General features: G+C 39.9%; 1 protein-coding gene across 4 annotated transcripts in view; it reads left to right on the forward strand.

Moving 5' to 3' along the window:
* CADPS2 (calcium dependent secretion activator 2) overlaps positions 1-19444 on the forward strand; it is a 628355-nt gene extending 608911 nt beyond the window's left edge. For all 4 annotated transcript variants that reach the window (XM_062205893.1, XM_062205984.1, XM_062206081.1 and 1 more), the window contains 2 exons: positions 11490-11594; positions 18498-19444. In XM_062205893.1, coding sequence (XP_062061877.1) covers positions 11490-11594; positions 18498-18674 — 282 coding nt within the window. In that variant the 3' untranslated portion in view covers positions 18675-19444. The remainder of the gene's footprint in view (positions 1-11489; positions 11595-18497) is intronic.
* Positions 19445-24968: the final 5524 nt, after the last annotated feature.

Consider the following 24968-nt stretch of genomic DNA (forward strand, 5'->3'; position numbering starts at 1 on the left):
TTTGCTGATGCTCTTTAGATTTCCACCAGAGCCTTAACTCACCTTTAATTGTGCTCAGAATTAAAAAAAAAAAAAAAAAAAAAAAAACTCACATACAAACAGATCGGAGGTTTTTGCTTGAATAGGAAAAAAAAAATGTTGATCACCTAAGCTTTCTTAGAAATGGTAAAATTGTCTTTGATGAATGAAAGGTGACAAAACTTCCATTTTCATAGAGAAATTTTTCTAACACCAATTGCATAAATGTGCATTTGCATCCATCTACCCAAGGTAGTAACAAAGACTTCATATTTGTTGAAGAAATTAGAACATTCTCTCTGGTGATTTTATCAAAAGTGGTTAAATTGACTATCAGCAACATGTTGAGCATTTTGCCTCTTTCACATTTATGATGGTCTGGGGATTCTGACGCCTCCATGTAATGTCTGGGTTCTCCATGATGACTTTGCATGCCTGCACTTCATCTGGTCACTAGTGACGTAGCAGAAAGGCCAGGACCTCCCCTGAGGCTAGCTTTGCTCCCAGCTAACCAGTACAACAGTGTTTCTCTGGGACTGAGAACTAGGACTCTATTTCCCCTCAGCCTAACTTCAGGAGCAAATGACATACATGACTTGGAGGCCATTTTCTGTGGTAGCTTTTTGTATGCCACCTCTGTGAACCATCCCCTTTTCAAGCCCTCACTGCATCCCGTTCTGTAGGCTCAGCACCAGTCACAGGCAGGCATAGCAATGGCAGCCAGCTCACCACTCTTAACTAAACCCAACTAAAAAAAAAAAAAATTGTATAATGAAGTGGCTATTGTGGCCCCTCCCCCCAAAAATAAGATATATTTATTAAATGCATTGATAGGAAACTACATAAAAGAAAATCTTTCAAAGATATGTACAAATACCTTTAAGGAGAGCCCTCAATTCCCTAATCTCAGCCCAGATCTAGATCAGAGGCCATCTGAATTTTGCTATTGTAATATGGGCAAAATATTTTGTTTGCACAAAGGAACGTTCTAATGCCTATCTCACCTAGATTTTTCATGCTAATTTTTAAACCCATTTTCCCTTTTCCTCTCAGTGGAGAACAAAAAGCAGGTAGCTAGCATCCTCTAGGGAATAATCCTTCCTATATATGAAGACTGTTATTAAGGCACCTGTCATTCTTGTCTACTGCAGGATAAATAATCCCTATTTGTTTAACTTCTCTTCATAGGCCCCTTTTTGAGCCCTTTAATCATCTTTGTGGCTATCCTTTGAAACTTCTCAAAGTGTTCTCTGTTATGCTTGGGCTTCACAGTCAGTGATAGGATGCAGTATTTGAATGTGGCTGAGCAAGATTCTTTTAAGCTTTATTCCTATTTATGCATTCTCATGCATGTCTTTCCCACACTTTTGCTCTACTGATCTCTCTAAACTTGGTTCTATATACTCTTCATATTTCGTTTTGTTGCCTTTCCTCTGTTACATTCTATCTGGCAGTGTACATGGTTATTGATGAAAAATGTCCATTCAGTTGATGTTTTTCATGTTTAAGGTCAGTAAAACAAATCCAGTTAACACTTGATTGTCATGTATAAGGAATGACAATGAATTTTAAGATTGAAATGTTAGGCATTAATTTTGTCATGCAAAGTTGGATCTCTGTGTCACAATGACTCAGGATTCTAATTAGAATACAGAATTGGAAGCTCTCTTGTTAATCATTTATCCTGTATCATCCAACTTATATTTATTAAACCTTCCTAAAGACCACACTCTGTGCTAGAATCTGGAAATAGAATACTAAACAAGATAAGCCAAGTCTCTGCCCTAAGGATGCCTACATTTTGAAAACCAAATATCATTTTGAGAAAATGTCACATAAAGTTTTTCACTTTTTCATCTGCATGATAGATATTTGCAGATTTTTTTTTCAAAATGTAAGTATTATGGAGAACTAAAATTCAATACCCTTTCAAAATAGATAATAGTGATTATAATACTTATTTCTCCCTTTGTGTTAAGTGTATGATTGGAAACTTGCTGTAAGTTTCTTGCCAACCCAAAGTTTGTACCTATTCCTAGTGCCTGCAATATCCAAAGTCATGATTGCAAGACAGGAGCCTGCTCTCCCCTGTATCCTTCCTGGGATTTTTGCTCAAAGGCCAGACTTACAACAACTCTGAAGAATGCTCTTATACAACATTGCCACAGCAACAAAATTTGTACATTTCTTTAAAAGTAGTTCACAAAATCAAAGTATAGAAAGCACTCACAACATGTTGCTTAGTGGTGAAAATATATAGGCAGCATAGCCAGCTATATCGCTAACTATATCCCATAGCTTTGGGTAACCCCCAAGAATGGGTCCCAGTCAATACACCTGAGCATATCCTGGAGTGACAGCTCTCTTTTTGGCTTACAGCCTCTGGAGGGTCATTCCCAAGAGACCTAGTCCTTGAGACAGCCAGTAAACATACATGTTTATTGATGGAAAATATTCCTGCAGTTGATGGGAATATCTGAACTTCCAGTGTTACTGTATCTCTGTGGGCACACTACATATGCACATAGAAACGAGGTTTGTTAATTTGTAGTACTTCCTCCTTTATTTCATTCATCACCCAACATAAAATTAGACTCACATTTGAAGTTCCATTTCAGTTCTGTTTTAAAACTTTTTAGCCAAATGCAATTTTTACTCTTCAATAATTTCTATAATTTTAACATCTACTAAATTATTTTTCTGTTAATGAAACATGTGATTTAAGTCAACAGTGAATCTGGCTCTGGTACTCATCTGTGGTATTTTTTTTCCTGTTGAAAAACTGCCCTGCTTCTATTACACATATAGCATTTTATATTTCCAAATATTTAAAAACATTCTGTCCTTCAGTTAACAAGTAGTACATGATACGTGCCAGATATTCTGCCAAGAGCTGGAGGTGATAAAACCATTAAGAATAAGTTAATATCTTGTGAATACTCACAGCTGATTGATGCAGACATGTACCACATTGTGTAATAGTTTTATAGACACCTGTAGAGATTAGTACAAGCAGAAGATAGGAGAGAACCTAATTCTACCTGGAAAATCATAGTACTGGATTCATCAAGCTGATGGTAGAGGTGAGTCTTAAAGGCTGACATGAATTTGGCCAGGAAATAAAAATCCAGACAAAGGGACTGGCATGCCCAGAAACCAAAAGCATAGAGAAGTCAGTCATGAGATTGAGCTGCAGGTTGTTCAATTGAGTGAGCATGGTTCTTGTGGGAGTACTCCATGACTCAGAGATAGAAAGGTAGCTGTTTACCCAAGCGCTTATGACACTCTCAAAAAGTGATTTGGTAATGTTTCCTATTTATTATAGAGAAACCAAAGTGGAAAAACCTCCCAACAGCTAATTCTCACACCTAGGTTTTACCTTGAAACTAAGCTGTGCCACCCAATAGCAGTTCCAAGAGTCCAATATATTTTTATCTAAATCCAACTGTATTGATTTAGAATGAAATTTCAACTAAAATTTTACATACAGCATTCCAAGTGAGTCATCCAACCAGATGGAAAGGTTGTGGTGCCCATGTGTGTGCCCCATAATGCTTCACCTGCCATTAGAACTGGATTGACCATTGAGTTCAGTCAAACCATTAATCATTTCAAAAGATCAGCCAAACCAGTACATACCCCATCATTGGTCATCAAGTGGCAGATAGGGAACAACCAGATTCTCTGAAATTTTCACTATCTAATTTTTCTGTAACTTTCACTGTAATAATTAGTCTCCTTAGCACCAGGAAAAAAACCACAGAATACACTTACAGAGGCACTTGTAATAATTTATTATTATCGATAATAATAAATAAATTTATTGTTATCGATAATAATAAATAAAGAACAGTATTGATTTCAATACCCTTTGTGTAGTGTGGAGAAAAATTTGCTAGTTTAATATTATTTTTAGAACATTTTGGAGCGAAGGGAATTTGGGATTCATGAAAGAGTTATGAATTGAAAAGAGCTGTGAAGCTCCCACTTTATGGAATGTGTCCTGTGATATACTTATTCTGCTGTGGAACTGAAGAGGCTCTCATTCATCTACAAATAACTCCATTATCATATCCATGCATTTTTTTTTTAAAGAAAAAGTATGGGACTTGAAAGATCAGGATGTTTTCAGCATTCAACAAGCACTTACAAGGCACCTACTATATGCAAACCCTCCCATGTTGGCAGGCTTTGTGAAGAGACTTACTGCTCATAATTTGCATACTTCCTGATGAAATTAAAAAATGAAAGTGACTCTGAAAATAACTTCTCGAAACATGGAAGAAAAAGGCAGGATTCAACATCTTCTCAATTTTGTGTTTAAAAAAGAGTGCATGCGCCCACACACCGGGTTCTAGTCCCGGTCGGGGCGCCGGATTCTGTCCCGGTTGCCCCTCTTCCAGGCCAGTTCTCTGCTGTAGCCCAGGAATGCAGTGGAGGATGGCCCAAGTGCTTGGGCCCAGCACCTGCATGGGAGACCAGGAGAAGCACCTGGCTCCTGCCATCGGATCAGCGTGGTGTGCCGGCCACAGCGCACCAGCCACGGCAGCCATTGGAGGGTGAACCAACAGCAAAGGAAGACCTTTCTCTCTCTCTCTCTCTCTCTCTCTCTCTCACTGTCCACTCTGCCTGTCAAAAAAAAAAAAAAAAGAGTGCATGAGCCCAATAAAGAAAGCCGTGTATATGCAGTTCCCCTATGGGTGAGCCAAGGCTCGTTTTTTCCACATTGCATTTTTTTTTGGGGGGGGGGGGGGTATATAAAATATTTTCAAGTCTTTTTTTTTAATTATAATGATTTTCTTTCTTTTATTTTTTGATTTGAGACAGAGAGAGAGGGGAATTTCCTAACTGCTGGTTAACTCTGCAGCTGGGGCAGGGTTAGGGCAAAGCCCAGATCAAGAACTGAGAGCTCAGTCTGGGTCTGTCTTGTGGATGTAAGGACCCAGCCACTTGAGTCACCACCTGCTGCCTCGCAGGGTACATATTAGCAGGAACCTGGAGTCAGGAACAAAGCCAGTACTTCTACCCAGGCCTCTGACATGGGATGCGGGCATCCCGAAGCAGTGTCCTAACTACTGCACCAAACGCCTGCGCCTTGCTGGTGTTTTTACTTCTCCAGGGTGGACAGCACTATAAAATGAGTCTGAAGAAGAGAATATGGAGGAGATGCATAGCATAATAGCCAGTTGGTTATTCTAACAGGGAGAGTTGCTTTTCGAATACTTTAGTTATGTTACAGATCACATTATTGGGATTACAAGTATCTATAGTCTTTGGAGATGCACATTGCTTCAACAAGAAAATGTGATAAGCTTATTTTGTTTGTCTCCTATATTCATTCACAATCCTATTTAGAAATACAGTCACGAACTCCCAAGAAATGGTAGAACTTTTCTTCTTAGTTTGCCTGCAAGCACCCAACGGTTTTTATGAATCAGAAATTTTATTGACAGAACAAAATTCCAAACTTTCTGAAAGGACAGTTGATTAACATAGTATTTATGAACAGAGAATTTGGAGCATAAATACAAGATACAAATTGTTAACCTATCACTTATTATTTTTGTTTTAGAAACATAAATCGGTAAATTGCTTACTCTAAATTCAGTTTTCTACCTATGTAAACTCATTTTTCAAATATAAAAACTGGGAATAATAATCCCCACCTTGTCAAGGCAGTTGTAAGATTTAAATGAAATTTTTACTGATTACATGAACTTCCCATGGAAGATAAAGAAAATATCAGACACCTTTATAATCAGAATTGACGTAAATGATAATTGTAATAAAATCACAATTCTTTATTCATTCCTCATTACACTTTCTTGTTTCATGTTTATAATGTGTCTAGACAACATGAAAAATAAAATAAGTTAAAACACAGTAGAAAGTTCTGAGAAGCTAGACTTGGATTTGTCTTTGTTCTGAAGGGATAAAGCTGCATGGAAGCAGCATATAAAAGCAATAACAATTTGGTTTTTCCCTTCCGTTCATTTTTACAAGAATCACAAGCTCATTATTGCCTTTTCTCTAGCAGTAAAATCTAGTTCCCAGTATTTCTACAGAGCATAAATACCTTAGAACCTTAAAGCTAGACTCTGAGACTCTCCCCCTCATGGGACAGATGATAAAACTGAGGCACAGAGAGGGAAGGCAACAGTCTCAATCAGGCAAACAGCAGCGTGCAGAGGGCCTGCACCACCCACCCTCCCAACTTCTCTTCCCAGTCATCTGGAGTATTGACAGCCTGCCCTTGGCCGCTGGCTCAATTTTCACAAGTCTCTATCTTCCCCATGAGTATCTCTCGGTCTAGCTGGGAATGTCGATAGGTAGAGGTTGGGTTGAACACATCTGCATTTTTAACCAAATGGTCTGGCTTCAATTCTTAGTAATACTCCAAGCCCTCAAAACTTCACACTCAAAACTTACAAAATGCCTGTGCTTTTGGAGTCTATTTAGTGGAGCCAAGAATGATAGTTCAGTGAGATGCCTTGAATAGTGGAGGGAAATGTTGGCATAATTTTATGAAGTTTACTATTAATATTGAATTTGCATTTTAGCATTTACAAATAAGGAATGAAACGGAACTACAAATCCAGTTATGCATATAGAAAATAGATGTACTATTGACAAAAGGGACGCTCAAACGTTTAATGAATGCTTACTTTTTACTATATCTGGTGCAACTTTAGGGCTTTAACATTTCTATTTCATTTAGCTTTGTTTGGCTACTGAATGACCCTGGGATGGCTTTATTTGTCAAACATATCACAAATTTCAGCATTTAAAAATACTGTTTGTTCTTTTATTCAATTCAGCTTCACATGTAAAAGGTGTATATTTCCTAAGGTGAGATTTTCTAGGTGTTATTTCAACAAAGTGACTCAACTCCTGTAAAACTGCGTCTCTCAAAATCAATGAGACATGCATACATACTGTGGACATGTAGCCATTCCGCGTCTCAGTGCACTAAAAAGTGTTGGGGTTTTTTTTTTTTCTTTTTTCTTTTTCCTGTTATTCATCTATTGAGACAAGCATAGCTGGAGAAGAATGAAAATATATCAACTAGTTGTACCAATTCATAATCAATAAAAAGCTAAACACTTAAGCAGAAAATATGTCACAGATTTGTGCCCTAGCAAAGAACTGTTTTTACCTTGCCATCATCATCAGAAACCGCATTCTGACAGAAATCATTTGCTTGAAGCAGCCACGATATATAAGCCCTATGTGGTCTTGTGATTCAGATTTAGGAATATCAGCCACAGAGGGTCTAAAGGCATTGTGCATTAGTATGTATTGAGACCTCATTCCAGGTGGCAAGCAGCTGGACTTTTTAAAAATAAAACTTCCCAAATAAATGTGAAGGGCTTGTTTCCAGGCAGTAAGTGTTATATTTAATTGCATCATCCTCAAAATGTTATAAGTTAGGCAAAAAGGGAATTGTGCATATTTAATATATTTGTTTTGTATTTCTGCTAGTCAACAGAATAATGAAATTCCTTAACTACTTCTCTTTAACTTGCATGAAGAAAGCACGGTATGTTGCTAAATCTCTTTTCACCAGCTCTGCGGAGAAACAACTTTAATCCTTGTTAGAAAATTGCCGAGTCTGGGACTGACAAAGAGCTCATGCTTGTTCTATTGTTAGTGCTCCCGGGCCCCAAGAGCAGAGCCCTTTACAGCTGCGTGGATCCCGCCCGGCTCAGCTGCACTATTTAGGAGAGGAGGTTTGTCAATTTCTATTGACAATGGAGAGAGTTTTTCAGGGCCTGTAGCAGTGCTGACACAGTTGGGGATCAATGCCAGCCATTCAGACTGCACCCTCTTTCATTGCTTTGGTTTGTTAATTCAAGACTAAAGGTCCACTGAGGGGGTTCAGGGTGTTTAGGAAAGCTGATGAACTGTTTAAGAAAGCTGATGAACTGCAAGCGTTTATAGCCCTGGTGTGGCAATTTCCATAGTCAGTGGCGACTCCTGGCACTGAGGGAGCTGTGTCCTTGTTGACCCTCTTGTTATTAAAAATGCACAAGTGCTGCGCTTCTCAATATTTCAACACTCTTTCATTGTCAATACCACCTTCTGAGCCCTTCAGCTTGTTGCTTGCTCTAAAGATCTTCTTAGATTGGGTTTGAAAACTTCACCTTAAACACTAGATTAGACTGATGTTCTGTTTTCCGTGCTCCTGTTGATTTGTTGAACCTTCCCAGGGCTGGAAAGCAAGTAGCAGCTTGATGGGGAGACGGGCTGCTAATATGATTTACCAGTCCACAGTCATGCACAATAAGTGTGAATAAATACAAGGGTCTCGCAGAGTCAACCCTAGCCTTTCCTTTCCTTTTATTTTTGCTTTACAAGAGATATCTCAAGAAAATGAAGTGAGTAATGCATGCCCTTACAGGAGTTGAATGAACCACAAAAAGAAAAAAAAAAAAGCATATTTTTTGTTAAAGTGGTAGGCTGCTGTCATGGATTGATGTAGAAAAAAAAAATTTGTAAAATATACACTTACTGCTTTATTCCTGTGTCGACCAAAGCGAAAGAATAAAGCAGAGCACCATGCCCATGACTGCACTGCAAGCTGAGTGCCCCTTGCTTGTCATCCCCTGAAGGGAAAAGTGAATAATCAGCCAAGTTATTTTATAAAATTAACTTTTCCAAAATGAAAAGACATTTTCTCACAGTCATGCTTTATTCCAAATTCACCTTTTTCAAATCATTTTTCTTTTGGGGGAGGAGGAGGGTGGTTTGATTTCGTGGGGTGGCAGAGGAGGAATAAAACTAAGCTAACTGGCTTTTTAAGATGAAAACATGGGACCTACCATATTCCAGCTTTTCAAAGAAGGGCCTGTGAATCCCCACCCCAGACACAGGGAAGTGCTAGAGTGTATGTTGGGGGGCTTTGTTTGTTTGCTGTGTTTGTGTGTGTGTGCAAGTTTCACCACATTCAGGAAAGAGGCAGTCCCGAGGGGGTGGTGGTAGTTGTTAGCCTGTTCTTAATAGCAATTTGGGCTAAGTTCTGAATGAAGTTAGTGCTCTCCTGCAGTCATTTGCCTAATTTAGCTAAAATCCCTCTTCAAAATCCGTTCACTTAGAAACCAAAAATACACATTTTTATCTACTACAGTAAGTTTTCCTTTCTCTCTCTTTTTTTATTTATATAAAGAGAACAGATTCCATGTATTTCATATACACAATTTTAAGCCAATAATGATACTTAGATACTTTTCCTTATAGAATAACTTATTTTTCCTCAAAGTAAAATGAGGGTAAAGCAGCTTAAATACTTTACTTAAAAGTTGTTGTTTCTCTTTAAATTTTCATGGTTAACTTGGCTCATTTTATTCCCAAATTCTTTTTGTCTAAAATTCTATTGTTGGTGTTGTTAATAATTTCTGTGTTACAGTAAATTTCTTCCAACTATCACTTAATTGTAACTATCTTCTACATATAATGGTAAATAGAGTTGAATTAATGTTATGTAAGGATGTTTTTAAGAACATAAAGGTGCATGTGGAATATTTTTTAAAAGATATTTTTGTTTTCCTCAATTTATACAAGTTACATTGTGTGTAGTAAATGCTTGATTCAACAAATGAACAGATATGGTATGCTAGACTTCATACAGTATATAATACTTTGTCTTTCTTAACAAAAAAGAAAAGCTGTCCACTGCAGGACTATAATTTTTAGTAATTATGTGTACTTGAGAACACTTTAGCTTATAAGTTATATGGAGATGGTGTGGGTATGCAAGTCTTAATTCAGTCAACTCATGTTCAGTCTCTCCAGTCTTTGTGTTTACTTGCATTAAAATAGAACTCAAGAAGTTGAAGCTATAAATAATTTAAATTTTAGAAGTATAGAGTTTAATGTCATAAATAAAAGTGTGTATGTGTAAAAGAGTGTGAGATTAACCATGTCAGTTGAGGTGAATTCACCAGCTGTTTGTTTATTTTTTTCAATTTAGGAGTATAGGTATCTCATTTTATAAAATTTATTTCTGGTATTTTTATGTGTTCTAAAAATTAAGAAAGTAATCACTAGAAAGGATCGAAACTAAGTACATGAGTAACATATTTTTATGAAAATCATGGACTATCCCACATTTCAGAACCTTAGAATCCACTTGATGATAAAGTAAGCCAGTTACTCATTTTAATTAGTTAATTTAACTTTGTGCATACATGTTCATTATACCAACAGATAGAAATAAGTGATGAATGTGAAAATAACTTTTTAAATTTATATTTAAAATACCATTTCTTATTATACTAAGCTGTATTAGAACAGCATTAATAAATAGAAATCCAGATGAATTTTAGTCTTATACCATGATTTTTCCTAGAAGCTTAGTTTACTGTTTTATTATGGAAAGAAAACTTTGAAGATTTTCTGTTGTTTGAATACCTGAAAACATGGCACACATGAGCCTTATTGTCTCCATGTTTGGGCAAAATCTCTTGTCTCTCAGAACGCCTTTGCTTTCTCCTGAGTGCTGAATGGACACTGATCTTTCAACTCACTGAATGAGTTGCATTATTCTTCTGGTGTTACCTAAACCTAAGTCTGGCACTAATCACTGAATCCTTTGCAGGGTTGCCACTGATGGCGTTGCCTGTTTTGGAAATTGGTATAAAATTTATCCTTTTAGCATACTCACCATCATTTTATAGAAGTAGGAAATTATATTAAAGAGGAATAGTTTTTCCTTCAAGAGACTTGCAATAACCAGGGAAATTATGAACCCTCTAAAAACACTTGCAAAATGAAACAGATGCATTCTTTTTATCATTTGGTCACCTGGAGTCTGTTTTGCCATTCTTATAAGATGCAAGAATTCTGTCTTGACAAATGTTCTTCCTTAGATCTCAATAAATCTTTATTTTAGGTACTTTTCAAACATCCTGGCAAATGCTTAACAACCAGGTGCAGATAAAGGGGTGATTGAGAATTACTGTTTAGTAAGCCGTGGGTGCTTTTTGCCATTGCTCCTTTAAAATGTTATTTCCAGGTTATGTGCCTTATGGCCTAACATATCTTCCCTTTGATTCTTATATAACGTGCAGGCTAATGGTAAATTTGCCTTTGAAAATAACTTGCCTGTTTATTCCTGCTGGTGGACGGTCCATTCAGTCCCTTAGCATGTTATTTAGTACCCATTGTTACCTACAAATTACAAAGCAGGCCGCTAGGCTGCAAAGTGCAGAAACACTGTTTCCCGTGAATATGTTACAGCTGAAAGACTGTAATGTTAATTCATGTAAAGAACAGCCTAGGTCAACATAGCAGATTTTCTAGCCAAACATACAATTCTGTTAACAGGAAATTATGGCATTATTGACTTCAAGTACTGATCTGTGGTCATTTCAGAGTGTTTCATTACCCCCTCATTACCGAATCTGTTAAATGAATACCGCAGAGCTTTTCTCTTTGTGTTCTCCTCCTCTGTGCCCCATCCTCCCTTCCAGCAATGGTACAGCAGCTCCATGAAAGTCATCTGCGTGTGGTTGGCTGATAGATTAGACCTCCAGCTTCATATTTACCAACTGAAGACTCTCATCAAGATTGTGAAGGTAAACAAAATGTGTTTAGATGCGAGTTGCCCACCATGTTATAAAAAATAATGGCAAGACAGTAAAACGTACAAAAAAGTCACATATGATACAACTGAGTGACTATATGTACTTAAAAAAATCACTTATTAGCAATGATGATCAGCTGTTTACTTCCATTGTTTACTTAGGTTACTAAATAGACCTAAGTCTATCTACTCTGTACTAAGAAATAAAAACATTTGGTAGCAAGTGATCATGTTTTATAATGTGAATAAAGTTCTACATTTATCTAAATGTAGATGTAATTTCCACAATAATTTTACATTAATTTTAAGACTAAACATATTTTGTCATGATATATTCTCATAATACATTTACTTCATATTTATCAGGATCATGTGTCAAGGGGAGGATTTTTGAAGTATATTTTTTGATAGGAGAGTCTCAAATATTATATCCTAGTATAAAAGTAGTACCCCATCACTACCTAAATTCATTTGGAAATGTGACCCTTCTTACGTGTAAAATAGGACCAGTTTGAATGTTGGAGACCATCCAGAACACCAACACAGATGTCATACAAGTTCAGCAAGGCCATTTTGATTTTCTCTCTTCCTACATGTTATATTTAGTGAGTAGTCTATTTAGCAAATAATTTATTTGATATAATTTTTCAGACTTTATAAATTCTAGTGGAAGCACACAGTTTACCTCAAGCTTAACCTTTTATTAAAATTGAGACAAATTGCATGTTATGGCTGAAAACATAATTCTGTGCTATAGAGAAACAACTGTTCCTCTGCACAGATCTCTACTTCCATTTTATTTCTATTTGTTTGTGGCACATACATGTGTGTGTACATACACAAAATGTAGGTGCATGTGTGCACACAGGTGGTTCTCACAGTGTCATTCCTGACCTGCCATAACCAGCATCACCTGCTATAGCTGCAGATTCCTGGGTCCCACTCCAGACTCACTGAATCAGAAACTGACAGTAGGACCTGCAGTCTACATATTAACAAACCTTCCAAGTGAGTCTAATGCACACTGAAGTTTGTGAAGATTTGCTGTATTACATCATTAAAAGAAGTTTCTCTACACATTAAGACATTTTCCATTATTCTTTCAGTTCTTGCAGCCTAATTAGAATACAAATTTTTTTTGTGCCATACACACATGAGGTGTGACAGGTTAGAAAGACTCACAAACAGGGAAAGTTCTGTTCCAAAGTAGAAACTGATAAATCTACTGGAATGTAGAACCACACTGATAATATCACATTAATACAAGTGGTAATCAGAACTGGTCATAAATAACAAGGAAACTGCTGTCACCCACAAAGTTGTAATACTATAGCTATGCACTATATTTCCATGCAGAAAATATCTTTGATCCTGATCGTGTTTTTTGAGATATTTTACAAAGAATCTGAAAGCATACCACAATACATTCACATTGACATCAGTTCTCTGTTGTTTCTTCCTTGTTTCTGTATCCCTTGGGAAGGTCTCAAATCAAGTTTGGTTTTCAGAAAACATACTCATGATAGTATGTTTACTTTCTTATTATATGTATATGTTAAGGTACAGTCTATACTGAGGCTGCTATTGGGATTAGCTTTTATCCTTACCATCAACCATATTTTTAAGATTATGTCTATTGTGTTCAGCATCTCAAAAGTTCCATATTTAGTCAACTGTGTTTAATTTACACATTAAGCTGTTTACATAGTTTTTAGAATGAAAACCAATAGTTTTTTATTTGCCCATCATTTCTTTCACATACTCAAATATCTTTGCAGTTCGTGATCAAAACAAGTTTAATGAGTTATAGTTAACAAAAATGTATGTATTCAAGGTATACAACGTGACTGTAGTTAATATACTGTATACTTAAATTTGCTGAGAGTAAATCTTAAGTATTCTCACCAGTGACTATTTTAGCAGAAAGGAACAATTAATTAATGATTATATTGTGACATTTCATTATACTCTAAGCCAATCATTTTCTTATTTTAATGTATTCTTCATTGTGGCTGCCAGTAGTGAAGACTGATGACTATGAAGTCAAATTTCATAAATATGTTTGGATTTACATGTTTTGTTTTTTTTTGCAAGCAAGTTCCCAGATTCAGCCAATTCAGTTCTTGGACTGATATATTTAATCAAGTCATAAGGCACTCTTTAATAATTTCAAATGAATATTTTCACAGTGAAATCACAATTAGTGAATTAACAATTTACTATTCTAGTCGATTCTTCTATGTTGAATATAAACAGACTTTAACCAGTTTTATACATGGATTCCTCCCTATTGAGAACCTCTATAGTTTTAATCATAATGATCATTTTCCCAGGGCATTCAGAAGTGATTACATAACACATGCATTGTGAGTGGCCATGGGCAGGCTTTCCTTCCATGCACATCGTTTAGAATGCCCTGAATGTTACAGCAGAGCAGTGCCTTCTGCCCAGGAGCCAAGGTGCTCCACTGTAGTACTCCAGGCCTTCCCATTTCCTGGTACTGTCATTCTGTGCCCATGGAAATCCAGCTGCCATCAGATGTATATGATGTCCAACCTTGCCCTGTTACAACACTTAGAAACCAAGTGGTTCTTTTGTGTGTTCACTAAGGGGAAAAAAAAAAAAAACACTTCAGTAGGAATTCCATGAAAAAATTAAGGACTGTGAAATTATTTGTTAAGTTTTAACATCAAAATGATTTATTTGGAGGGGGAATGGAATTCTCAAATAATCAAAATGTTGGATTTGTATTCTTCCCAGTGGCCATATATCATTTAAACACAGTTAACATAAATCATCTGCCTCCTTTGCTGAGGGGAAGAAGACAAGTGAGCAACCCCCTGTGACCAATATTTGTCTTAAAGAAGAGCCATGCAAAGGATGTGGCAGTCACAGAGGATGTGCAAATGCTGCAAGCATTTTATGAATAAGAGAGAGAGATTACCAGGATATCTGCCCCACAGCTCACCTAGCTGGTTATTGCTTGTTTATAAAGATGTTTATTGCATGTTAATAGAATGAGGAAGTGGTCTTAATTGAATATAAATTAGAAAACCAATTCTTAAAATCCACAAATCAACTCTGTCCTGGCCAACTTGTTGACAATTAAGCTAAAAGGGAAGTTATTCCAATAATCTTAGAAAGTAAAATTCACAAACTCTGTATAATTGTCAATAGGGCATGCTTAGTATCAGGTACATCATCTGTAGGTAAATACTTTATATATTTGGTATATCTTTAACTGCAAGACAGTTAAAGGCTGGAACACAAATCTCTATGGTAACAATACCATGTATGTAAGTTACCAGATTATCTAGACAAAATTTACCTTCCAGAGTTGCCTCACCAGTCCGGCTGGGAATTTTTGTAAGTATTGGTTTAAGAGAACCTCACCTCACTCCCAGTAACTTAGGACTTAAAAGAAGCTTATGACTTTATGATAATAAGCTTATTAAGCATACACGGAGAGCATGAGGATAATGGATTATATGTGTCCTAAGATAAACTACCAAAGTTTCAGGGAAAGGAGGTTTAATCATTTAAGGAAAAAATACTGCCTGAATGTAAATTGTACTAGCTCTTGAGACACTGCATTCGATAGTACACATCATTCCTCAAAGTTCAGCTTTTTGTTTTTTGATATATGGTGGACTTTTCTAATATGAGTTTATTTGTATGAAGCAGTTATTCAATTAAAAATGTCATTCACTTGTCATCCTTTCTGTTGAAATAGCATTCTTACTTTTTAAGATTTATTTATTTATTTGAAAGGCAGAGTTTCAGAGAGGCAGAGAGACAGAGAGAGATGTCTTCCATCTGCTGGTTCACTCCCCAAATGGCTGCAATGGCCAGAGCTCAGCTGATCCAAAGCCAGGAGCCAGAAGCTTCTTCTGGGTCTCCCACATGAGTGCAGGGTTTCAAGGACTTGGGCCATCTTTTACTGCTTTCCCAGGCCAAAGCAGAGATCTGGATCAGAAGTGGAGTGCCAATTTGGGATGCCTGTACTGCATGTGGCAGCTTTATTCCTTAATCCACGATGAAAGCCCTCACATAGCATTCTTGAAGCTGGAATGATGTCGTGGAGCCTAAGTCAGGTGGGAAAAGAGAGGAAGTTAAAAAGTGAAAATCCCAATGGTCCCACTACCTTGTAATGCCTCTGCTCTTCCAAAAGGCCAGGTGTGTGTGTCAAGGGGATTAAGATTGACATGTGAATAAATATCTTCAGTTCAAATATCTGACTGTTATGGTGATTTCTAAATGTTATGACACAAGTATTATGAACACTTCTACTGTGTTCTATGAAATCAAGCATCTCTTACTGTTGATTTCCAGCTATTACAGTTATGATGTTGGACTATGAAGTAAAAATTCCTCCTTCTTATTTTACTTTTTTCTATTTAGTGCAAACAACCATGACCAAAACATCAACAACAAAATTAGCTACCAACAGTCATTTAGAAGAAACCAGTGGCATATGTACTGATATTTGGGCCAATCCACTGCAGTCTGATTGCTTAACTGTCTATATCTAACATAGGAAGTTGAGGAATTGTGAGAGATGATTAGCATTAAAAATGAGCTATAAGTGATTCCATACAATGGCATATCTTCATTGTACATTTTCCCTCCATTTTATTAACTCTGGGCTTTTGTGCCAACTTTAGAAATCAATAACAAAAAAATACCAGTCTTATTTAGTCTTGGAAATTTATCTGTTAAGAAAATCACACATTAATAAGTAAATATATGGGAACTTTTATAGATTATATTTCAAGTGCAACAGAAAAGTTTGTTGAGTTTGGGGATTTTTAAAGATAGATAGATAGATAGATTTGAAAGAGCAACAGAGAAAATGAAAAGGAAGAAGAGAAGAAGGGAAAGGGAGAGAGGAGAGAATCTACCACCCGGTGGTTCACCACATTCCCCCACAAATGGCCACAACAGAAGATTTAGGACAGGCCAAAGCCAGGAGCTAGAAGCTCCATTGGGATCTCCCATGCAGGTACAGTGGCCCAAGCACCTTGACCATCTTCTGCTGCTTTCCCAGATACATTAGCAGGGAGCTGGATTAGAAGTAGAGGAGCCAGGACTAGAACAGGAACTCCCATGTGGGCAGCAAGTGGCAGCTTAGCCCACTGTGCCATAAGGACACCCCTCTCCCCCTGTTAGTTTTTTAGAAGTAACTATAGAAGGGGCCGGCACTGTGGTGTAGTGGACTAAGCCTCTGCCTGCAACATCTGTGTCCCATATGGGCACCAGAAGAGGCTGCCCCTCTTCCAATCCAGCTCTCTGCTAATGGCCTGGGAAAGCAGTGGAAGATGACCAAAGTGCTTGGGCCCCTGCGCCCACATGGGTGACCCAGAAAAAGATCCTGGCTTCAGATCAGTCCAGCTCTCACCATTGCAACCATCTGGACAGTGAACCAGCAGATGGAAGACCTTTTTCTCAGGGGTCCAAGCACTTGGGCCATCTTCTACTGCTTTCCCAGGCCATCAGCAGGGAGCTGGATCAGAAGTGGAACAGCCAGGATACAAACCGGTGCCCATATGGGATGCCAGCACCAAAGGCAGACGATTAACCTACTTCACACAGCACCACCTCAGCACTTCCCATTCCAAAAGAATTTCAAAAATAAAGGGTGAAATTCATTGACATTTAATGTACACAAATTTATATATTTTATGATTTATAAATGAATAAGATGTAAACTTTTTAAACTGATAACAAGTCTTTTGCCTCCAGAAACCTGATCTCCAAAATTAATGCATTTTATAAAATTAAGTGCAATTTTCAATGTTAAAACAAAGTCTGCTCAATTGAAAAACTAAGAATTCCTTCATATTAAAAATGTATATGAGTACATATCATTTTATCAATGTTACAGGTTATTCAAATAGTGAACTTTTTTTTTAATTTTAATTTTAATTTTTTTTATTTTTGACAGGCAGAGTGGACAATAGAGGGAGACAGAGAGAAAGGTCTTCCTTTTTGCCGTTGGTTCACCCTCCAATGGCCGCCACGGTAGGCGCGCTGCGGCCGGTGCACCGCGCTGTTCCAATGGCAGGAGCCAGGTGCTACTCCTGGTCTCCCATGGGGTGCAGGGCCCAAGGACTTGGGCCATCCTCCACTGCACTCCCTGGCCACAGCAGAGAGCTGGCCTGGAAGAGGGGCAACCAGGACAGGATCGGTGCCCCGACCAGGACTAGAACCTGGTGTGCCGGCGCCGCAAGGTGGAGGATTAGCCTACTGAGCCGCGGCGCTGGCTCTCAAATAGTGAACTTTAGCGCAGTTGCAGTTTGGTAGAGGGTCTAATTTGTCATCTAATAGTCACATTTTAATCTCTGTGATTTCAGTAGCATTATCCAAAGGCTCTCATTCCATTTTCTCCCTAGAAATACACCAGCAAGGAGCTGGTGGCATTGAGGCACAGTGTGTTAAGCTGCCCACTTGTGATGCTGGTATCTCATATTAAAACACCAGTTTTAGTCCTGGCTGCTCTGCTTCCAATCCAGGTTCCTGCTAATGTGCCTGTGAAAGCAGCAAAGGATGGCCCCTGCCATTCATGTAGGAGACCAGCTTGGAGTTCTTGGGTTCTGGATTTCGCCTGCCAGATCTGGCTGCTGTACCAAGTTAGGGAAAGAGCCAGTGGATGTGAGATCTCTGGCACTCTTTGCCCCCAACCCCACCAGTCACTCTACCTTTCAAATAAATAACTAAGTCTTAAAGAAGAAGAAAGAAAAAGAACAAGAAAAAGACACCAACAGTAAGGTTGACATGCCAGCCATAATCTGACCATGATCATTTTTGAAATGCCAACTGAGTATATTTAGTTACACACACACACACATCCCTACATATCTAAGTTATCTAAGCAGATTCTGTCTTCTTCCTACAGAAAACCTACAGGGACTTCCGACTGCAGGGAGTGCTGGAAGGAACCCTGAACAGCAAGACATATGATACTCTGCACAGACGCTTAACAGTGGAGGAAGCCACTGCCTCGGTGTCTGAAGGAGGCGGGCTTCAGGGCATTACAATGAAAGATAGTGATGAAGAAGAAGAAGGCCAGTAACACATAGCTCTGGAGCGGAAAAGAGGATCTCGGCTTTTTTTTTTTTTTTTTTTTTTTTTTTTTTTTTTTTTGGTACCTTGTTCCTGTAATTACACTTAGTGTCTTGACCAAATAAAAATGCTAGTTTTTTTTTTTTTTTCAAAAGTAAGCCTTGAAGTAGAGTTAAAGGTAAAATACCAAGTTTGTTGTCTTGTTTTAAAATCATCTTTTGTGTAGCTTAACCCAAAATGAGCTTTGGTTCCATTTGTGATTGGAACATGACTTTTTTTTTTCAGCAGATTTGACCTTTTTTTTTCTGTACACACATCAAAGTAATGCCCTGTGTGTGAGATATGTATTTCTCCATATACAAAATTGTGAGAAGACACTTCTGATCACTGTGCCAACTCCACCATACCTTTGTTAAAATGGTGTTTATCCTCCAGTTTATCATTTATGTGCAAGGTTTGTTTTGTGGTTAATTTGCCATTGTTGTGATGTGTATAAAATCTTTAACCTTGGTTCTTAGTACTCTGAATTGGTCTGCAGGTATATCCCTGCACTGAAAGGACTGCCAAACCCAAATGTAGAGTAGGCTATCCAATGGGCTTGTGTCTTTGTTCTATTGTGAACATCAAATGTGCTTCCATAAACATACCATATTCTCCTACTTATAAGTATAACAGCTTGCAGGCAATAAAAATACATTTGGTCATAACAACTCCTGTATTTATTAGACTTGTATAGGTTAAATGCAGTAAAAGATGTTTGCTGTATTTCAAACATCCCAACCATCTGGCTCTGCGTTTTTGTTTCTTCTTAAAATCTGTTTTGTTACACTTTGTTTTCAAATGACTAAAATATATTAACATTGTAGTTTGTACCTAGTAGGCAGACACATTTATTAAAAGAATTACTATGCCAGCATAGTTCCATAGCAAAGGAAATGTTGACTAGACACTCAGATATTGTGTACTATTAATGTTACTAATTAATGTTATCTAATAATCAGTGGTGTTTAGTGCTAGCTAGTAATAGTAACAAGAAATTGACTAGCAGTAATTTCCTCAAAAATATTCTTGCTAGGATTTTGAAAGGTAATAGTATTATGCTTTGTAATTTCTCTCTGAATTTTTATTTGTGTAGTGTTCCCTGAAATATACTAGCATACTGTGCTACTGCACTCATTCACACATAATTTCTTAAAATCAAGTCAGTTAATTCAAAATAAGTGGAGGTATCCATGAGTTTATGAATCTTATGTCCTAAAACTTCAGATGTGAAACGACTTGGACCTCCAAATTCATTCTCCCATGATTGTTTTCAGTGGTGACTAGGTACCAGAAGTAGCCCATAAAAGTTCATTCAGTCAACAGTTGTAGTATTGTTTGGGCTCAACTTCTGGGTCCTAGGGGTCAGATCACACAGATAAAAGAGGAAGGAGGTGATTTCTTCCCCTTTTCCAGCTTAGAAGTTAACTCAACCAATGCAGGGTTTCTGAAAGACATTTTGTCCTCCGTCCTCATTTCCAAAACCCTGTTCTTCAACCCTCAGCTGCCCAGTTGTGCTTTCCTAAATCCCCCTGTGGGACCTCCCCAAGCTGGCTGCTTCCCAGCTCAGATTTCTCCCTTCTTGGAAATTACCCACTCGTTTCCTTGAAATCAAGTGTCCCATTTCCTTGATACAGTTATCTCAGCATATTTGATCCATTATGTCCCAAAATGTGAATAACTGATAACCTCTCCTAAATCTACAAGAACTCTGTCTTAAAAGAAAAAAAAAAAAAAAAACTGGGGCAATGTGTAGCTGTTAGAATTCAGAGATAAAAGGGAAAAGCATTTAGGGGAGGAGAGCATTGGGAGCCAGGAGGGTGTTGCTGCAGCCCAGCCCAGGCCACCTTTTCCCCCTTTGTGGGTCAGTGCATTGCAGCTTCTCTCCAGATCTTGATGTTCTCTGTTCCTTCCTTTCTACACCCAAAACCATCCTCTAACTCCATTCCCTACCTCTTCCTCTACAAGGATGCCTGCAATGAAACACAGGTGGCAGACCTGCTCCTGTTGTGGTGAGGACTTCCAACATGTTCTCATCTTCGAGCCACAGAAAGGTATATGAAGATGTGTAATTCTGAAGAGTGAAGAGTGGGTTCTGGGTTTTTGCCCAGATAGTCTCTTCAGCTAACTGCAAACTATTCTAAAATGACAACAGTTCCTCATTGGTGTGTGTCACTGTTAGGATGAATGCCCAAGCATCTGTTAAAGGAAGCCAAGTTGTATGTGGTGCTGTTTTAAAAATTTAGTTAAAAATCTAACAAATCTTGCAGAAATTTCGAAGTGAAAATCATTGAACTTTAAAGAAATGGCTCTCCCTTCTTAAACGCTTTTTTGGAAAGGGCAAAAGCATTCCTTGGACTGTTTGCAGAGTGCTGGAGGAGAAAAAAAAAAACTGCTATCTAATGTCCAATTGGAATGGGTTCGTTAAATAACACCTAGGAGGAAAGTTTCCCCAAACTCTTGTTGGAGAGAAAAAGTAATAATAATGCCTTTTTCCAGAAAGGGAAAAAGCCACAGGACGCATCACGTAAGGCTTTGGGCTCCAACTGCGGGTCGTTCTTATATTCACGTATTTTTCCACTTTTATTCCTTTCCATCTTTACTCCTAATCCCTCGCTCAGGAGAAGGACTCCTGGGCTACTTTGCAGTAAATGCTCTAGAGGCTCCCACCGGGCCCCCCAACCCCCCACCCCAGGTCACCGCGCAGCAGTGCCCGGCGCCGCTCCCCTCCCCGCCCTTCGTCCTCAGCGACCTGCGGGGAAGGTCCCGCAGGCTCCCGGAAGAACAGGGGTCGCTCAGCTGGGAGAGCGCCAGCTAGCCGCTGTTACCTGGGGACCGCAGGCTACCGAGCGCGCCGGAGGCTCGCGGACCCTGTCTTCCGAGCTCCGCTGGCAGGCGCTTGTTGGAAAGATCCCAATGGGGGAGATTACAGCGACCGCGCGATCGTCTTTATTTCCCACCCCCTGAAAGTGACCTGGAAATTTCCCAGTCCGGGGCCCTAAAGGGTGCTGATAGATTGGATGTTCCCGAAGGAGGCTCTCTGGCAGCTGGCAGCGGGTCTCAGCGCGCCAGGGTTGCCACCACGCCTGCAGCAAAGCGTTCCCGGTGCGCCGTCCCACGTTCTCTGGTTGTGTACGCAATGTGGACGCCTGTTGCTTGGACGTTTGAGGGGCACATTGCTCATCCAGTGAGCCCTGAGTCCCCACCTTCCAGCCTGTGAAGACACGAGATGGCCAAATGCACCTCTTTTTCCCTTCAAGTCCTGCTTCCAGGACCCAGTCCTTGGCTGCGGACGGGCCAGGGCTGCTGGGCTGTGGCGAAGAAAGACCAGGAGCCGCGACGCGAAGCCTGCGGCCCGGGGAGCGGGGTGGGGGGTGGGGGGTGGGGGGTGGGGGGGTGGTTCGGTAGGGGAGATGACTCCTCAGGGAGCTCTGGGTGAGGCTTTCCCTGGGCTGCCCCATCCCAGCTACAGACAGGGTGCAGGGATGCCCCTGGCTGCCCTCCTCTGAGACGCTAAGGTAGGGAAGGGAGCAGAGTCTGGTACAGGCTTGGTGCTAGCTCTGAAGTGACCAGACTCAGTCAACTTCGCACACTCTATCATGTGCAATATGTGATTATTCTCAAGAAGTCGGCATTGAACGTGTGTTTGCACCATCAAGAGAGGAATCCCATCTGCTCACAAATGAAGACGACCCCTTGATTTAAAGACAGGTCCAGAAATGGGTGCACCTGACAGCAACTTGAGCAACTGCAATGCGCCGCGACTGGGGGGCGGAAAAAGTCTGGCCTTGCTCCCCGGGTGCGAGCTCTGTGGCCTTGGATAAGTTACTGAGGCTCTCTGTAAATGGCCCTTAATAAAAGAGGCGGTTGTAAGGATTAGAGACATGTGACCAGTTTTAGCGGGTATTCACAATTTTTAACGTAGGGAGGGATGCAACAGAAGTCCTAAGAGGTTGGCCTCTGCCAGGAGGCTCTCACTGGCCAGTCACCCTGGGGTTAGCACATTCCTGTTGGATCCCACTCAGCTCCGAGAGAGTCTGCAGCCCAGCGCCTGGTGCATCCGTGAACCGGTTCCCAGGCTATATAGAAGGCCAGCCTGGTGGGAGAAGAGGAGGAGCCGGGGAGGGCCAAGCCCACTGCGGTCAACAAGAGGCCAGCATTGTGCACAGTAGCCCCGAGAGCTGTGGTTGGGAAGGGAGGCGGCTGGAGAAAGGCTGTTGAGCCCTAGTGGCCGGGAGATGTTGGTCAGGAACCCTGACGACGGGGGTGAGCCTGGAGGGGCTAGATCACAAGCCAGAGCTCTCAGGCCTTTGCTGGCCAGTGAGTTGAGCTCCAGGGAATTTCAAGGGGCAAAATGGTGTCCACTTACATTGTCCAAGGCTGTAAGGGCCCTGAAACAGCACCCTGCGTCCCAGAACGGGCATGCAGCACAATACCGCATTTGCAAAATGAGAGGCAGAAAGGAGAAAGAAAGGCCGAGAAGGCGGTGGTCGCCTGCATGCGCCCCAGGGTGGCCCCAGGCACAGCAAAAAAGAAAAAAAGAAAAGAAAAAAAAAAAGGTCCTTTTTTTTTTTTTTCTTTTTTTCTTTTAAATAAGGAGCAAGCACTGAGCCTAGTCCTCGTAGCCGAGCGGGCACAACTTTCAGGCTGCATCACACAGGTCAAGCGCCGGGCGGAGGGCGCGCCCCAGGAGCCACAACCCGGCCAGTCCGTGGCGCAGGAGTCGTGCACCCTGGCGGAGCCGGGGACCAGCTCGCGGTGGCCTTGGAGAAGTAGAAACTGAACACCTGACAGAAGCAGATACCGTGCGGTTTTTAGCCGGAGGGATGTTCCCGCAGGCGTCTTTATAGTGACCGGCATGCGTCTTCCGTGTCTCAAGACTGAGGATTCAGTACTAGAACGGTTTTAAAGCACGTCATTTCCAACTTTACCGTGAGGGTGGTTATATTTCTGGGTGATGGGAGGGGGAAATATCAACAAATACACACACTGAGACTTCTCCCCAGGCTGCACCCACGCTGTCACCCCTAGGTCGGTGACTCTCACTTCGGAGAGGAGGTGAAGAGTTAGTAGATTTCAAGCACGACCAGACACAGCAGTTACTTTTGCTGCAGCCCTGGTCTAGGTTTTTCCTGGAGCCCCCTACACGTGGGTGACATCAATAGGTCCCTGCGCAGAAACTGAAAATACCAAGTCAAATTATTTTCTTTTCTGCTTTAAACCAGCCCTGGTTTGCCTTTTAGCACCACCTCCCCCCACCTTAGCCCTGCAAGTAACATCTCTTTTGTCTGTGACTGGAGGAAAGAAACCCTGATTAAATACTGAAGTTTATTCTTTAGGGCATTTCCTTAAATGCCAAGGAGGCAATACTAATCGTAACTTTGGAAGGAGATTCTGGTAGGAAGGAGAAAAAGTTTCATTAGACAGGAGTCACCTAGGAAAAGGTCAGAACCCTACAGGACCGGCTCTCAGAAAGCATGAAGGGACATGGGGAAGACCAGGTGAGCCAGCTGACTGTTGGGGAGGGCAGGGCTTTTGTTAGGTCCTCCCTTCTGGACGGCCTGAAATAAAGTTTTTAAAGCATAAAGTTGCTCTAATGAAAAAGCTCATTCATTGTCATTCACTCAAATTCTACAGAGTTTTGTTTCAGTAGGGATTGCTAGATGTGTTCTTCCACTTCATCAGAAGAGTCTTTGGAAAGTGATTAATTTTATATAGGCATAAATGCTTAAGACATGAAATCAGCTTCCAACAAACAGGGGATTTTTTTTTTTTGAAAAGCTGTTGTGAAGGTTAACTACTGAATTTACAGAAGAAAGTTTCCCCTTGGGAAATAAGGACTGAATGTCAGAGAGCAGGACCCCAAGGACAAGGAAAGTCCTTGAGGTTGTGAAAAATAATTTACCAAATGTAATTCCTATTTCCATGTATTTAACTGAAGATCTGTCATGGAGCAGAGTAGTTGTGTTTCAATCCAGTTGCCTGAAAAGTATTTTGGAAAAGCTCATAGTTAGCTTTTTGTTTGTTTGTTTAACAAGGTGGTAGCTTTTATACATAAAGTCATTTTATTTTGAAATCTCTTTTCAACCTCCACATCTTCCAGGAATGAAGGGGGCTTTATCTAGTCTTACTAGATAGAAAAAAGGATTCAAAATAAAGGGGGCACTGCCAAAACCCATTTCTGACCTAGGAGTCTGTTAGCTGTGTGTGGCCTTCCCTCAACTGGGAAACCTGGGCTAGGAGGCCAAAGCAGGGCAGGCAGCTA

The sequence above is a fragment of the Lepus europaeus genome, chromosome 1 (genome assembly GCF_033115175.1).
Source record: "Lepus europaeus isolate LE1 chromosome 1, mLepTim1.pri, whole genome shotgun sequence".
NCBI lineage: Eukaryota > Metazoa > Chordata > Mammalia > Lagomorpha > Leporidae > Lepus > Lepus europaeus.